Here is an 18394-nt window from a genome sequence, read left to right on the forward strand (position 1 = left end):
AGTTCTTGTGTGTGTGTGTGTGTGTGTGTCTGTGTCTGTGTCTGTATGTGTGTGGTGTCAGGGTGTGCGTGTGTGTGTGAGCGTGTGTGTGTGTTTGTGTGTGTTATTGTGTCTGTGTGTGTGTGTGTTTGTGTGTGTTTTTTTGTTTGTGTGTGTGTGTGTGTGTTTGTGCGTGTGCGTGTGTGTGTGTTCGTGTGTGTGTTTGTGTGTGTTATTGTGTGTGTGTGTGTGTGTGTTTGTGTGTTTGTGTGTGTGTGTGTCTGTTTCATATAATGGCATATCTGAAAGGGGCTATTTCAATAAATGTTCAGTATATTACATTGCTGTTAGAAAAAAACAAAACAAAAAAACAATGTAAAATGTGTCATATTATTTTATGGTGCAGTGTAAACAGTTGCTCCCAGCAGAAACCTGACTTGTGTGTCCGCCTCTTCTGTTCAAACTTGAATATGGCACGTTGAGTCCTAAGGGTCCTCAAGTCCTCGGGCGTCATAGCGACCCCTCCTCCAATGACAGATCTCAGAAAGACTGATACGAGTGTTTGTTCCCAGGGCCATAAGGATGTCAATACGCCTCACATTAACACAGAAATGTGGATTAGGTGATATGGCCATAGGTCTTTAATGCTGTTCAGATGCAATGAATTAAATTGACCACACATCAGAGTCTCACAGTGGTTTGAGTTACAAAGTGATACCACGGCAACGCTAGGGAACCCTCACTGGTCCATCCAGTGTGTCTCTCTGATATATGAGTCCATTTATTAATTCATTAATTAATCCCGATGCAATTAATTTTACATTAATTTATTTTAATTAATTAATTGATTTATTCATTAATTCATGCATTCATGTAAAATTACGTCAAATTAATTGTATCGGGGATTCTGGTAATTTTCCCGACGCTATACTAGAAGCGGAAAAGAGATTAATTTCACCAATTTTCCGTGCCTTTTTGCCGCTCTTTCTAATTTCATAAACTTGTGCATTTCCAATGTCAATCTGATACAAAATCAAATTTAAGGCTGCTTTGCCACACCAACAAACATGAAAACGTGTCTTCTCTTTATTCTTCCTTCTTAAACAACGTCAAATTTTCCGTTTTAATCCTGAGGTAGGCACAATCTACATATTTTCCGTATTCAGTATTGAGGTTTTAGTATTGCCATCCATTATCATCAACAATGAGTGCAAATTTTGTGAATTAATTGGGACTGTATGTAATTGAAATTGCAGAGATGAGCGCTTTGGCAGTTACCTATCAGTATCAATAATTAATATCAATAGCATATACAGTATATTTCGTTTTAGTTTCATCTTTGTGCGTGTCCAAAATAATTACAGTTAAGTAAAATATCCCAGACAATTTCCATGCTTTTATTATATAGCAAACTTTTATTTTGAAACTAACTAAGCGCTAAATGCTCCGGAGGTTTTGGAATCACCACTTCCTGGATTGATTCATCCACTTTTTTAATGAGGCATTTGGAGTTTCATTGAAGTTACCACGGTGAATTAAACTAAAAACTAAAAAATTTAAAATGAGTGATCGCGAACTAGATCTTACGGAGGCACAGAAAGCAACAAAGGCAAAATATCCTCCTATCAACAAGAAGTATGAATGTGAGTCATGTTTTTTCACGTGTTTTTAGCTGGGTAGCTAGCTATATATCTAGTTAGCTAGCTAGTTGTAATTTGAGTGCCCACCGAACTGGTTATTCAGCTCCATGACAAGCCACTATATGTCATGGTTGTTGGCTACGTAGTTCGTGGTTAACGCGAGTGAATGCGCCTGTTGCTATTGGATTCTGTTGAACTTGCTACTTAAACGCATTATACATTCAGCTGTCACCTTTAGTAGATACACCTCTCGTCAAGGTGGCTGCACCCGAATGCAGTGTAGCCTGCGTCCTAAATTACGCTCACACGGTGAAGAGGTTTGATCAAAGTGTCATTGTTGGTGCCAGATATTGAGAGAGAACTAAAAACAGGAAGATGTGGCTACAGTTGTCACACAGTCACCCAGACCTAGATGATTAACTGGAAACGTATCACCTGGTCTGAGTAATCTCAATTCCTGCTGCAACATGCAAATGGGAGGGTCAGAATATTGATTGAGTGTGTTATTCCCTCATTATCTCATTTACAAGGAATAGATAAAAGGTCTAGAGTTCATTTCAAGTGTGCTATTTGCATTTGGAATCTGTTGCTGTCAACTCTCAATATGAGATCCAAAGTGCAGATGGACAATGACCCGAAGCATACTGCGAAAGCAACCAAAGAGTTTTTTAAGGCAAAGAAGTGCAAGGCAAAGGATTTGCAACCAAGTATTTGCAACCAAAGGAGGACTAAGGAGTACCTTAGTCCTCCCTCCTGATTTCCCCCACCCCCCCTTTCTGATATCCCTATCCTCCTTGTCTACCCAAAAAATAATAATAATAAATAAATAAATGGCACTTATAATGATCACTATATGTTTAGAACAGCATTCCATGTGTATTTTCCTAGTTATGGATGTGATGCTTTGACTTGTGGTAGGACCTATGCACTTGTAAGTCGCTTTGGATTAAAAGCGTCTGCCAAATGACAAAAATGTAAATGTAAAAGTATTAAAAAGTGAAAGTTTGATTTATGATTGTTAGTTTGTCCCATTACTTTTGGTCCCTTAAAAAGTGTGAGGCACATATACAAACTGTTGTAATTCCTACACCGTTCACCTGATTTGGATGTAAATACCCTCAAATTAAAGGTGAAAGTCTGCAGTTAAAGCACATCTTATTTGTTTCATTTCGAATCCATTGTGGTGGTGCATAGAGCCAAAAAGATGAGAATTGTGTCGATGTCCCAATATTTATGGACCTGACTGTATTTCTGATTAATATATCGCCTATAGCATTATTGACAGTGTAATTAGGTAGAGCCACTAGCCTTTCTAGACTTCACAGGACCGGATTTAATTTGCATTGCTGGTGGCTTCTGTGCACGTTTGTGTTGGCCGTAAGTTTAGTTGTTGAAATGAGTCTTGTTAACTGAATATGTCCCCTCCTCTCTCTCCTCAGACCTGGACCACACGGCTGACGTTCAGTAAGTGGGTTTGCATTTGTGATGTAAAACCATGCATATGATTCATTTATGTACCAGCAGACCTGGGATAAATACCATTTGAAACATACGCTATCTACAATATAGATAATATCTATATTGTACTACTGTACAACTATTGTATTATTTTTAAAAAGGTCCCTCAGAATGTATAAAACGTTGCTATTTAAAATGGCCACTCATATAAATGAGTTCTGCAGTGAATATTGTCAGAATTGTTTGGTTTTTTTAGCTTCAAATTGTCAACAAGTGTGCAAATTTCCGTAGAAATGGTTTATAATGCGAGTTCAGCAGAACATTGTGAGAACTCAGTATTCTCATTAGTCCAGGTTTGGGCAGTGAATCATGTGTAGATTTGCATTGTGAGTAACAATGGTAACCTGTAATGATTGACAGGACTGTGAGAGGAACTAGTCCAATCTGCTGCCCTGTTTTTGCCTCTTCCCAGAGCTGTGCTGTTTGTGTTTTTGTGATTTGGGTTTCTTGTTTTGTTTGTCGCTATGCTTTTTATTTTATTTTTACTGTTGCTTTTTCTTGTTCATGTTGTTTCGGATTGTGTTGCCTGGTACTATTTTGTGTGTAACTGTTGTCTGTTACTGCATTGTATGGAGCCATTTTGTCTGTAACTGTCTGTAATTGTGTAGGCTGCATTCCTGGGGGGACTCTATGGAAGAAGCGTTTGAGCAGGTCGCCATGGCGATGTTCGGCTACATGACTGACACGGAGACTGTGGAGCCCATCGATACGGTTCAGGTGGAGTCGGAGGGTGAGAGAGATGGCCAAGCGCCGCAGGCTGATGCCCGGTGCTGTAGTTGCACCGCTACAACCACTAGGTGGCACCATTTCAACACAGTTTATCCCCCGATACTGTATTTACCTCTAATTCTGAGGTAAATGCATTATTCTGAGTCAGTTCAGATAATGAGCTAAAATAGTGGCTTGACACACACACACACACACACACACACACACACACACACACCGTGTATTTGTCATTGTCTGTTATCTCACAGACTGGTTTGCGTCGCCTCCGTATCTTCCTGTGCTGTCACTGGTGTTTCGGAGTAAGGGTGGGGTATGCAAACACGAGCTGGAATGAAAGGGGACCTCTGTTTCTCAGCTGGCAGGAAACAGACGCGGATGTGGGGGAATGCTGCAACAACAAATCCATTTATAGTAACCTGTTAAAAGTTTTTCTTTCTTTTCTTTCTTTTTAAATTTTTTTTTTTTTTTTTTCAGTTTCCTGCGTTGCACGGGAAGGGCACAGTCCTGCAACCCCGTGAGAGTGTAAATATATTCCACGGTCACGTCTTTCGTTTCTTTGCCCGTTGCCTAAGCCAAACGGGAAAACCTGAAAGTGACCCAACTTATTCCAGAGTATTTTCAGCATGGTGTGCAGGCAGTGTGTTTGTGTTATGCCCAATGGAGTGCACTGGCCCATGTGTGGGAGAGAGAGAGAGAGGCCCAGAGGAAATAGAAAGGCCCTTTGTTCAAGGCCTCCTGAGGGATTTGATTATCCAGAAGGCAGGAGTCATCTGTCATTTACTGATTACTGCCTGTCCTGCCCCTCCTTGGGTGGCAGTCATTCCTAGGGAGCGTTAATCAGTGTTGTGGTTTGAGTGTGTTTGTTGCTGCAGTTCCTCTCTTGACTGTTGCAGAGGCTGGGCAGCCCCTATTTTAGATGTTGCTTAGGTGGCATTGGGTGGCGCTGCCCTCTTGATTTGTCTGATACGCTGTTGCTCTTACTCTGGCTGGCACCGACCGATTCCCTTCAGGAATATCCCAGAAGGATTAAGTTTGGCAAGCCTAGCAGGGGTGTAAGGCCAGGACAAACGTTTCAACTCTTGTACGCAAATATTACACCATTTTTTTGGAATATATACTTTAAGAAATGTTTGTATGGAGAATGGGCTATATTGAGGAAAAAGTTCATTTTGATGTCTTTAACCTCCTAAGACCCGCACTCTTTTTTGGTATGCATTTTTAATTTCTCTTTGCTATTTGGGCTTATTGGGACCTGATAAGTATAAAAACTAAGCATCATCTTTTGACATGATGTAGTTTTTGAGAAAAATGATGTCCACATATGTGGACTCTCGGTCTTAAGAATGAAGTATTATGGTTGTACAGCCCAAAATGTGGAGTCCACGCATGTGTACGCCAGGTCTTAGGAGGTTAAAGGTGATACTTAAATCACAGAGTTTAAATATGTGTGTATATATTTGGTTTTACATTTTTGTTTGGTTTCTTTGAGCCAAGATGTGTATGGCTAGATGTTTTGGCCAGTTCAGGGAAGCGGTAGCACTGTGGTTTGTCAGCGGCCTGGGCCGTCTTTGCCAGTAAGGCTGCCTTCGTGTGCTTCTTGACCTGTGGTGACTTCTGGCAGCTGAAAAAACACCATCGCCATCCTTCCCACCATGTGAGGTGCAGGGGGGAGTTTTTGCGGGATTTGTCTTGGCCCGGAGCATCCCCCCCCGCAACCCCGCCCCCCGCATTCTCCTCATTGTGTGAGTCATGTGTGAAAGTTAAAGAGAGTGGAAATGACATCAGTTTTTTTTGGGCATTGAAAAGGAAAGTTGACCGTAGTGTCGCCCTTCTGGGTTCTGAGTAAACACCCCCACCCCCACCCCACCCCCCCCAAACATTCTCCAGCATACTGAAATTTGAGTATAACACAACATGGCTGCTGTGTCCCCTGGTGTGGAGTAGGTAATGGAATCATGTTTAAAAATGTTATTATTTTTTTTCTGTCTCAACCACTCACTCAAAATGTATGTCTTTGTGTCCCCTCCTCCTTTTCTTTCCATCTCTCGCTCTTTCCAGGTGACGATTTCGAATCCCTTCTCTTTCACTTTCTGGACGACTGGCTGTTTAAGTTCAGCGCAGATCTTTTCTTCGTCCCCCGGGTAGGACTGGAGCGCTCCTGAGCTGAATAGCCTGTCGCCGTTGTGCTGTCGTCCCGTTGTGTTGTGTTGTGTTGTGTTCTCGTTGTGTTGTGTTGTGTTGTCTTGTATTCTGTTGTGTTCTCGTTGTGTTGTGTTGTGTTCTCGTTGCGTTGTGTCGTCTTGTATTCTGTTGTGTTCTCGTTGTGTTGTCCTTGCATTGTGTTGTCTTGTATTCTGTTGTGTTCTCGTTGTGTTGTGTTGTGTTGTGTTCTCGTTGTGTTGTGTTGTCTTGTATTCTGTTGTGTTCTCGTTGTGTTGTGTTCTCGTTGTGTCGTGTCGTGTTACGAGTAATCACCCCCGCTTCAAGGTCCTTAACAGTGGGGTTTTCCCCTTTTAAAGAGAGGTATTACTAGCTTTTACGTCAGGCTGGGGGCCCCCTACTGATTCTCTTCCCAGCCTTGACTGTAATTTCCGGGCGGAATGGAAAATGGTGATCACCACCCTGCAGCACACAACAACAACCCATGCTATCCTTTCAGTGCCAGGCCCTGTGTGGAGCGGCCCCGCCCGAATCCTGAAGGGCTTCCATCTCGCTCCAGAATATTTAGAAAATGTCCAAACATTTTTAAAAAAAAATTTTTTTAACCACAGGAAATAAAGGGAGTTGGGCAGGCTGCAGTCAGGGGAGTAAGGCTGAGGTCCTAGTCTCTGGCCTTTACTAAACTGGGCTTTACTAAACTGGGGGTGTTCCTATGGTCTGGGCGATTCACGCGGAGTACGATAAACCCAGACAGGGGTGCCCCACGCTGCAGAGTGACTCAGTCCGTATGGTGTGTTGTTGGCTGTTTGTTGTCGGGATAAGAGCGTCTGCTAAATACCACGTAATGTAATGGCTGTGTTTAACATTTTTTGTTAAGCCCCAGAGCCTTTTTTCACAGTTAGGCCTTGCTCAAGATGATGTTAACGTCTGGGCATGATGATGTCAGGCAGTGTTATGACTTTGGAGTAGTGCTCCGGGCGGGGGTGGGGCAGTGATGACTTTGGGTGCAGTCAGCCCAGACCCCCGTACCCTGCCCCCACCCTGGTGACATCACTATGAAGAACTCACACACTTGTAAATCGCTTCGGTTTACGAGCGTCTGCCAGATGACGAAATAAGAGAAAGTTTTATGACTAAGGTACAGGACCGGGACCCGGAAGGTCAGTGATTCAAGCCTTACTGTGTGGCCACAGTAACATCAGTGCAGCCGTTGGGCCCTTGAGCAAGGCCCTTAACCCCGCATTGCTCCTGGGGGGGGGGAGTGTCCCCTGCTTAGTCTAATCAACTGTAGCTTGCTTTGGATAAAAGCGTCAGCTAAATAACTTTATTATTCATCATTGCACTGCACTTATTATTGACCCCTCCCCCTCCCCCTCCCCCTCCCCCTCCCCCCTGACCTCATGTTACCTCTCTGTGAGCCCGGGGGATGTGCCATTTAATACCGGGGGATTTGCAGACGACACAACGTGTCCCAGCGTGAGTGTGGAAATGCGCCCTGAGGAACATCTCTCCGGTCTTCTTCCGGTTTGCAGGATAATGAAACTTCTGGAATAACACACTGAAATTTCCAGTCAAGCCGATGAGATGAGAAATTCTCACGAAATAAATGTTATTCTTGCTGGCCTTTTGAGGAAATTAAAGTGCAGGTCAGTGTATCCCAGAGAATTGATGCAGCGTTAGGGGAATAAATAGTACATTTTAGAGATATTTTGAGACTTTCACATTTTATTACGTGAAGCGAAGAGTCTAAAAAATATATATAAATATAAATAAATAAATAAAATTCAATTAATATGTTTTATAAATATTGCAAAATTTACTATAAAGAGCAGTAAAGGTAATCAAATCAATATTTGTTGTGACCACCATTCACCTTTTAAAACTGCAAGAAATATAAGAAGATTGTTGTTCCGAACGTATCGGAGAACAGTTCTTCTGCAGATTTTGGCTGTCTCACTGTCTTTTGGCTCTCCAAATAACCCCAGACTGCCAGGATCGGAAACCGCTTGTTTGCTTAGTTTGTTACTTTCCTTTATTTAATTAAATTGGACATTTAATGAATATTAATGCTTGGATTTGCTCTTTTCTACTGACAAACGAATGCAGAAAAAAGAGCAAATATATTTGGAAAAAAGCCTTTTGTAAAGTGGAAGTATGCTGATGATATAATTCATCTGAACGCATGTTCAGTTCATACTGTGTCTGTAAGGGTGGGATCCAGCCGTGTTTCCTGTCAGGGTGTAATGGGTTCATGGCAGTTTGTCCCAAATCCTCTGAGCTAAGTGTGCGTCATGAAAAGGGTGTACGCCATGACGCTGCCTGCCCTGGCCTGCGACATTAACATCCACAGGGCGGCCTGTAGCGTAGTGGTTACGATACATGACCGCAAGGTCGGTGGCTCAATCCCCGGTGTAGTCACAATAAGATCCGCCCAGCCGCTGGGCCCTTGAGCAAGGCCCTTAACCCCGCATTGCTCCCGGGGAGGATTGTCTCCTGCTTAATCTAATCAACTGTATGTCGCTCTGGATAAGAGCGCCTGCCAAATGCCAATAATGTAATGTAATGTAGTGTAATGTAATGTAGTGTAGTGTAATGTAATGTAGTGTAACATGGACACATTTGCACTTTACAGGAGGTGAAGGTTCTGAGCATTGACCGCGTGCGTTTCCGGATACGCTCCATTGGGTAGGTCCCAGCGGCCTGGGAAACTGTCCGCCTCTTCCCATTTCATCACCACTTCATCCATCCATCCATCCATCCATCCATCCATCCATCCATTATCTTAACCCGCTTATCCTGAACAGGGTCGCAGGGGGGCTGGAGCCTATCCCAGCATACATTGGGCGAAAGGCAGGAATACACCCTGGACAGGTCGCCAGTCCATCGCAGGGCACACACACCATTCACTCACACACTCATACCTATGGGCAATTTAGACTCTCCAATCAGCCTAACCTGCATGTCTTAGGACTGTGGGAGGAAACCGGAGTACCCGGAGGAAACCCACACAGACACGGGGAGAACATGCAAACGAGAACTCCACACAGAGGTCCACTTTATCCAGCACAACCCAAATGAAATACAGTACAATACAACACAACTTAATTTGCATAGCCTCCCACCCGAAAACTGTCACAAAGAAGCTTTGCAGAGTAGTAGAAAAAGGAGCAAAAACTGTCTATAGAGGGGGCGCCCATTCTCCGCTGGCCTGCAACAGATGATCTTATAGTGCAGTGCTGTGCCACAGATTATCCAAATCTTCGAAGACCTTTGTCACCAAAAGTCATACTATCCCCAAAATATCTTTGCTTACTCAATTCATAAAAGTGGGTATGAACTACAATGGCACGGTTGCCTCATTAAACATATTCTTAAAAAATGCATTATAAGGACACTGCAATTTGCCTTAATATTTCATAAATGAATGCATGCACACATGCACGGGGAGTTATTTTGAGTCTCCACTCTGGCTAAAATTACACACGGCAATGTTTTGCTCTAATTTAATTTCATACCAAAATCATGTGATGCATTTAAAACAGGGACAACAAACGTACTGTGGTCACTTTGACCACACCTCCCAAATGCTGTGTGACTCTCTCTGTGAATAGGGGTGGGGTGAGTTTTCATACTTAATGTGCTCACTGCTTAGCTAAACGCAACTCCTATACACATCAGTACTCTTATAGTGTCTAATATCTACACTGTGTTTAGTGTTTCCGACGCTGTATGTATTGTTTTATGTACAAGAGCTTGCTGCCAGTCATTTCACTACGTGTTGGTTGTACAAGAGACAGTAATACACGTGTGATACCGGTGTATGTGACAGGTTAGAGGTCCTAGTCTCTGGCCTTTACTAAACTGGGCTTTGCGTCAGTCAAGCACTGCACCAGGCCTGGTGTAAAGTGACTGCCTATAGCGTATTCGTGTTTTATTGTTTGAATGTTCATCCCGTAGTGTGTCTTTAATGTGTTCCGTCGCCCTGGTGACAGTTTCCATGGTGGCTTTCTGGGCCTGCTCTGTTCCCTCTGTAAAGTCATGATGAACGGTACCCCCTCCCCCCTTTTCGGGAAGTGGCCGACCCCATGGCGGTTAGTGGTAACGTTTCCTTTGAGGCTTGTTTGTGACTGCGTGGACTGCAGAGGCGGTGCGCTGTAACCCCATTCTTTAGATGGATCGTCTGGCCTGTGGATCTGGCCTGGAAACCGATGTTGCTAACCGCACTTACGCATTATAAAGTGCCTAGTTCATATCTGGGGCCTCATTTATAAAGGTTGCGTATGCACAAAAGAATGAGTACGCCACTTTCTAGGGAAACTTCGGTATTTATGAAAAAGAACTTGACGGGAAAATGTGTGGTCTCTGACCCATGCGTACGCACTTATTAAATGTATTCTCATAAATAATATGGTGAACAGTCGGACAAATTACGCTGCACTGATGCCGTTTACAATGCGTCAGTCGGGCAGATACGAGTGCATAGTTTCATATGTTGTTATCATATTCATATATTATGTTTTATAATGTGTTTATTGTTATGGATTTTTGTTCATTTTATCTCTTAATTTTGTAACTGTGTTTTCAATGGTGCTAGACAAATAACGTGTATTATTATCATTATTATTATTGTTATTATCATCGCCATCATCACATTCGTTGTGCAGAACTGTTCGTCATTTACAATCAATCAGGATAATTCCCACGCCTGTAGCTTTTCAGAGGCTGAAATCCCTTTTCTTGGCCTTCTTTTCAGCGTTTGCCATTGTCGTCTTTGTGAAATGCATATTCACTAGGGGTGTTGCACTGCCTATTTATAGGCAACTGTGGGCGGGACATGAAGCTGGCAAAGGTGCGCCACATTTAGAGTTGATTGTGATTTATAAAGGAAAACTGGCGTGGGACGTGCGTATGCACTGTTTTATAAATCAGAATATTTTTGTGCGTACGCACGTCCTGGGTTTCATGCGTACGCAACCTTTTGACGTGAATCCTACGCACAGTTTTATAAATGAGGCCCCAGATCACCGGTCGCCAAAAACCAGGACACGTACAGCCCGTACACGAGCACAGTACTGGGGTCCATTCTGACTGGATTATACAGAAGGACCTCTGAGTTTGGCAAAACGCAGACGAACATTTGCTCCAGTTTTTTTTTTTTTTTTTTTTTTTTTTTTACATTCATGAAGGAGAAAAATAGTCACACTCTTACAATCCCGGGTCATTTCTTGCAGAAACTCGCGGTTTCGACACAGTGTCTCTTCTGAAGGGTGTATACTGTGAGGAAATCCTTGTATTTCAAAATGTATTTTTCTTTGTTGCAATAAATGGCTTGGGAGCATAATGGAGTGTGTGGTAAACCTTGAAATAACAGGCACTCCCTCAGCGAAACTGATCCCGCTTGAACTGGGTTCCTCCCCTACAACACCTGCAGTCGGTATACCATGGTCATTTAGCCAGAGTGACTTCCACGATGCTCATTACGTTAATACATTACGGTCTTCCCCAGAGCCACACGCAATATAGTACAAAGTGCATGCCTATCACCAGGGACGATAATATATTACGGTCTTCTCCAGAGCCACACGCAATATAGCACAAAGTGCATGCCTATCACCAGGGACGATAATACATTACGGTCTTCCCCAGAGCCACACGCAATATAGTACAAAGTGCATGCCTATCACCAGGGACGATAATACATTACGGTCTTCCCCAGAGCCACACGCAATATAGTACAAAGTGCATGCCTATCACCAGGGACGATAATACATTACGGTCTTCCCCAGAGCCACACGCAATATAGTACAAAGTGCATGCCTATCACCAGGGACGATAATACATTACGGTCTTCCCCAGAGCCACACGCAATATAGTACAAAGTGCATGCCTATCACCAGGGACGATAATACATTACGGTCTTCCCCAGAGCCACACGCAATATAGTACAAAGTGCATGCCTATCACCAGGGACAAGTGCGCTGAAATATCCAAGAGGGAAGTACGGAAGTCGATGGCAAATGATTGGCATTTATATAGCGCCTTTATCCAGAGCGCTGTACACTTGATGCTTCTCATTCACCCATTCATACACACACTCGCACACACACGGCGATTGGCTGCCATGCAAGGCACCAACCAGCTCGTTTAGGTGCATTTTAGGGGTCAGGTGTCTTGCTCAGGGACACTTCGACACACCCAGGGCGGGATCGAACCGGCAACCCTCCGCCTGAGCCAACGTCGCCCCCTAAGTGCTAGGGATGACCACAAAGACGAGAACTAGTACATTAAGTCTGTCGAGTCGGAACGAAAGTCGCAATGAGACTGAAAATAACTTTTTTGATTGCCTTTTCCTGCCACTGTGGTATGCCCTGCTGGCAGAAGGGAAGAAAGCAGAAAGCAATCCGCAGCTGTGCCTCCGGGCTGGGTAATTTTCTCCAGCTGGTTTGAAAACATTTGGACATTAGTGTCACGCTAGGGCCTGTGGCTCCCTGGTTTGGCAGCTCCGCCGCCCGTTGGCAGAGGGTCTTGCTGTTGGAAGACTCTGGAAGTTTTTTTTTTTATTACAGGCCGTTTTGCTTTTCCCCCACTTTCATCCACAGAATGCTATTCTTACAAAAAAAAAGAAAAAAAGAAAAAAAGGCTCATTTGTAAAAGGCTCCTTTATTCTACAGTACAAGTCGAAAGAAATCCAGCCCATCCGGTCGTGAGAGAGCACCCGTACGACTGAGCACATCAGGAGAAAAGAGACATAACTAAAATAGGAAGTGAAAAACAAAACCTTCAAACACAATGAGAGGGGTGGGCAAACACCTGTTCAAACATTTGGTCAAGGTGCGATGTGTCCCTTATTCAGCAGCACTGCATGACTGAGGACATAACCAAATCCTCATCTGTTAGATCCTTTAACTCATGTCCTCTCTCTCTCGCCCTCTCTCCCTCTCTCTCTCTCTCTCTCCCCCTCTCTCTCTCTCTCTCTCTCTCTCTCTCTAATTGTGTGCTCGCAGATGGGGGGAAGAGTTCAGCCTGGCAAAACACCCTCAGGTGGGTGTGTGCGTGTGTATATCATTTTGTGTGTTTGTGTATGTCTGTGTGAATGTGCCCGCGTGTGTGTGTATGTCTGGGCATGTTTGCATGTCTCTCTCACTGTGCTGTTACCTTGTCATGGTGAAGAGGTTTGCATACCCTGAGAGCTATGCTGGGGCTGCCCCTGGCATCTGATAGATTTAATCATACCAGATGGGTCTCAGGTGAGGCACCAGGTGAAAGTCAGCACATTCGTCCTCCAAATTCTGGTGGTGTTGGGCGTGGTGCTAACAATGCCACCCTATAAAAACACCTACTCTTATAGAAACTACAATGAGCTGCCAACATCAAGCTCAACTCGACTTGAAAAAGGTGGTCCCACAAGACTAGCGACGGAGGAAAGCGGACATAGCTGAACAAAAAACAAAACAAACAGAGTTTGTTTTGCGGAACTCAGAAACCTCTTCAGCTTATTGGATGCTGCCTCTAAAATGGAAGAGACTAAACAGAAAACTTGGCTTCAGAGAACTGAGAGAAGGCCAAAGAATGGATATCGGCAGGAAATTGAAGAGAGGAAACGACTTGAAAGCAAAGCTACTGAACCCTAAGTCTCTACCACTCCTTGTGACGCCGAAGATGTCCGACAAAAACGCGGATCAAGAGCTGAAGAGGTGAGAGAGGAGGGCCTTTGACGGGCCAGTGAGGCCAAGAAAGCTGCTGCCTATGGTTACCTGGGTATACAAGATCGCCAAGCGGCGTAGTGCCAAACGTACTCGCCAAATCACCTCGGCTCGAGATAAAAACGGCAACATCTGGATAGCAGCAGGCGGATGGCTCCTAACCCTTCCAGGAAAAACTCTTATATCCCTGAACCGTCATAACCGCAGATGTTGTCCTGGAAATAGACACTGACCCTAAATGGCGGTAAGGCATGTGGTCGCTGAGATGCTGAAGGGCCGGCTCTCCCACTGCCACCTGACCGACCTCTTCTTGTCTAAATCCCCAAGAAAAGAGGCGCCAAAAGCTGCTTCCAGGAATCGCTCTTCTGTCTGTCTGTTCTGCCGAGTCCTTTCAGACGGAAAGGAGACGGCCATTGATACATTACATTACATCACATTAATGGCACTTGGCAGACTCTCTTATCCAGAGCGACGTGCAGTCGATGAGACTAAGCAGGAGGCGATCCTCCCCGGGAGCGATGCAGGGTTAAGGGCCTCGCTCAAGGGCCCAACGGCTGTGCGGATGTTATTGTGGCTACAATATCTTATTGTGGCTACACCGGGGATCAAACCACCGACCTTGCGGGTCCCAGTCATCGACCTTGACCACTACGCCCCGGGTGTAGATTGGAGTGAGCAGGCTTCGGGAAGGGAAGAGGTTGAATGGACCAAATCTTTGCACTGCATTCTTGGGAGATACCATCTGGCGTGTATCTTTTGGCCCAACAAAATATCCAATCACCAAGCTGTGTTTGGGTGTGTGTGTGTGAGTCAGGCCATGGGAGCGTGAGCAACTTAAGCTGTTATCAGACCGTGACCTAACTGTCCACTACAGCTGTCCTGAAAACGAGACTTATCCACTACTCCCAGGAACTAATTGCATTTGCAAGCCTTTCCCAGCAGTGGGGGAGTGCAGGGTAACCATGGTACCATGTGAAATTTGCCTTGCTGTTCCAATACTTTTGGAGGGAACCTGAAAATAAATCACAGGAATGCTAGCTCGCTCGCCTGCTCAGACCTAAGTCGCGTACCTTTGTATTAAAAAGGCTTGGGTGGTGAACTAAATGGAATGTTCATTTAAAATCAGTCGGCAGTAACCGCCCCGCAAAGAGAGTTTTTCTGTTGTTGTTCGCCCTCTTGAACGCACCACTGGCCGGTTTAAAGCGACAGCCTTGTTTTTGGTGAAGGGAACGTATTTGATTAAAAGGTGATTCAGAACAGTGCTTTGGCTTCCAGCATTATTCTTTATTTAAAAGGATAAACAAAAAAGTAGAAAGGACAAGAAGAAAGGAATTGAGGCTGGGAATGTTTTGTCCGCAGATGTTATCTCAAGTCTGTTATTTTGCTTCGTTTCCTGAACATGTGCTGTGTGCGGTTACTGCACACCCAAGGGCTGAGAGATGGGCTGGCCTGTAGCGTAGTGGTTAAGGTAAATGACTGGGTAAATGTCGGTGGTTTGAATCCCGGTCTAGCCACATCCGCACAGCCGTTGGGCCCTTGACCCCACATTGCTCTCCAGGGGCTGCACTGTGGCTGCTCCTAAATGGTCAATGCTTGGCATTTATATAGCGCCTTTATCCAAAGCGCTGTACAATTGATGCCTCTCATTCACCCAGTCGTACACACATGGCGATGGGCTGCCATGCAAGGCCCCGACCAGCTCGTCAGGAGCATTGGGGGGTTAGGTGTCTTGCTCAGGGACACTTCAACGCAGCCCAGGCGGGGGATCGAACCGGCAACCCTCCGACTGCCAGACCACTGCTCTTACTGCCTGAGCCATGTTGCCCCTAATGATGCAGAGGACAAATTACCCCATGGGGTTCAATAAAGGTATATTGTGAAGAGTCTGAGAGTCAACAGTTATCAACAGATAAGAAATCGGGGAGATTACACTACACTACATTAATGGCATTTGGCAGACACTCTTATCCAGAGCGAAGTACAGTTGATTAGACTAAGCAGGAGACAATCCTCCCCTGGAGCAATGCAGGGTTAAGGGCGTTGCTCAAGGGCCCAACGGCTGTGCGGATCTTATTGTGGCTACACCGGGGATCGAACCATCAGCCTTGTGGGTCCCAGTCATGTACCTTAACCACTACGCTACCGGCTGCCCCAGGTGTAGACTGGAGTGAGCAGGATTCGGGAAGGCTGCCATACACATTGCATTATATTTTTTTACATTACACCACACTAGATTATTTTACAATGCTTTACCTTACACTACATTACATTGCACCCCCTCACATTGCGTAATATATTACATTATATTACACTACATTACACAATACTACATTCGATTACACTACGTCACACTACCTTACAATAACTGACGTTACACGTCATTGCATTACGGTACATTGCACTGGCGTTGGGCCGACACTCTTCTCCTGAGAGGAGGAGTGCCTGAGTCAGCATTAAGAGCAGCAGTAGCTCTAGAGGCGGGGGGTAAATGGAAAACACGTGTGTGAAGCCTGTTGGGAGTTATACAACAACGAGCGCAACGTGTTAGAGGGGGTGCGGGGAGCGTTTCAAAACGACCGCCTGCCCCGCCAAAAGCCAAGTTTGGCCGGCTCACGTGGGGCAGCGATAATTGGCTCGCTGCTCCAGAGGGGAGGGACTTGGCAGGGTTATTAGATCGCCGCACAATAAGCACCTCGGGCGCCTCGGAATCACGGCAACGGGCACGAGACGAGACGGCTTGAAGAAGGCGCGTCGCTCTCATCCGGGCCGCCGAGGGACGGGGTACGGGCGGCACATCTAATACGACTACCTCCAATTGAATCAGACGAGGTACAATTGGCTACCAAACTGGGAGAAAAAGGGAAAAATCAGGAAAAAAATTTTTATAAATAAAAAATGACCGCCTGCTCTCTCTGCAGGGGACCGAGGTCAAGGCCATCACGTACTCCGCCATGCAGGTCCACGACAAGCAGAAGCCCGAGATCTTCGTCATAATCGACATCTGACTGGACGGCTGCTGACCAGACATCTGACTCCACATCTTGACTCCACATCCCACATCCACATGTCTGCAGCCTGACTGTGTGATGTCTCACCCGTCGGTCACTGCATCTCCCTGATAATGATCTCCCATGATAATGATCTCCATGATCTCCTCCTCCTCCATGATAATGCCGTACGGATACTTGAGGAGGGTTTTTTTTTTTCAATGAGAACCGTGCACCTGTCACATGGACACCTGCTGTGATGTCGTGTTTACGCTGAACGTGGACGTGTTCCACGGGTCTGCGGTGACGCCCCAGGGAGGCCTTCAGCCAGTCCCCCTTTTAACAAATTTTTGTTCATCGTTACATTCTTCCATTAATTGCATATTCATATTCATACACTGGCATTGTAATCTTTGTAATCTATATTTATTTTTGTGGTAAACACAGTGCCATGCTGACGGGGGTTTTCAACGGTGGGCTGTAAACGCAGTGAGGTCTGCAATCTCAATTCGCAATGTGATTTTTATTAGCAGTGTTCTTCAGTGGAATGCCTTTGAGCCTCAGCAGGGAATTCCGGTGCAATTTAATCACATATTTATTTCTGCTCTGAACAAACACAGTCCCAGACAGGCACACACTTGCCTTCTGATTCCCAGACTGTAACCCGTAGAAGAGTAGTCTCTGAGGTCGGCGTTCCAGAACTCCGTGGTGATTGTGACGCCGGCATTAGAGTGCGGGGTTGAGAACATTCTGATGACGTGTCCGCTGTGGTGTTGCCTCAGCCTCTCACCTGAAAGGGGCTCATTGTCCTGACACCGATGGCACTGGACATCCCACTTTAGACTGGCGTGTCAAACAGCCACTGAGCTTGTGTGTTGAACAGCCAATGGGTGGCGTTGACGAACCATTAACCATTTCAATTAGGTGCTTTTTTATTTTATTTTTATGTTTGTGCACTGCTGATCTACACCTTCTCACCTTACCCCCTCCCCCACTATGTCCCCAGTCCAGTACACCCCAACTTTTATTTCATTATTATTTTTACAGTGAGAGAGACAATTGGCCATTATGCTCGGTTATATTTATTTTATAAAGTGTCAACAAAATCTCACAGTATAGAGTAGCTGGGCTTTTTGTTTTTCATCACCGGATGTCGAAAATTCAGTCTGACCGATGTTATGTCGATGCCTTCATGTATATAATATATGCAGAAGATCTATGTGTATACACACATGCACACAATTGTTTTACACCTTTCTCTTGGTAAGACAATTTTATGGTGGTAACACAAAGTGAGTGTGTGGGAACACTGTAAAGAAATTAAATAAAGGCTATTTTCCAACATTTCTCTTCTTTTAAGTGACACTGAAGCAGTTCATTCTAAAAATGTTTAAACACTTCTGTTTAAACATATTTCCATTGGTTTAAAGGTGCAATATTTGGATAATTTTGGATGTCTGATGGTCAAGAGAGGAATTGCAGCAACAAACACCCACAACACTGTTTATCCCTCGACCTTCTCTGGGAACGCTCTGATGTTCAGACGCCATTGGCTGTGGCAATTAGAACCAATTTTCAACCAATGAGCCTGAATTATTGTACAGCTATACGATGTTTTGGTACAGAGTGCCGGCCCATCAACTGCATAATTTGAAACCCGAATTTAAGGACTATCAAC

General features: G+C 44.8%; 1 protein-coding gene across 1 annotated transcript; it reads left to right on the top strand.

Moving 5' to 3' along the window:
- The first annotated feature begins 1459 nt into the window (after positions 1-1459).
- zbtb8os (zinc finger and BTB domain containing 8 opposite strand) lies at positions 1460-18060 on the top strand. The gene is made up of 7 exons (XM_061253837.1): positions 1460-1622; positions 3059-3083; positions 3746-3867; positions 5925-6007; positions 8659-8711; positions 13031-13067; positions 16648-18060. Exons 1-7 carry the CDS (start codon positions 1541-1543, stop codon positions 16732-16734), a joined length of 489 nt encoding a protein of 162 aa, XP_061109821.1. The 5' UTR covers positions 1460-1540; the 3' UTR covers positions 16735-18060.
- The last annotated feature ends 334 nt before the right edge of the window (positions 18061-18394 follow it).

The sequence above is a fragment of the Conger conger genome, chromosome 1, assembly GCF_963514075.1.
Source record: "Conger conger chromosome 1, fConCon1.1, whole genome shotgun sequence".
Lineage (NCBI taxonomy): Eukaryota > Metazoa > Chordata > Actinopteri > Anguilliformes > Congridae > Conger > Conger conger.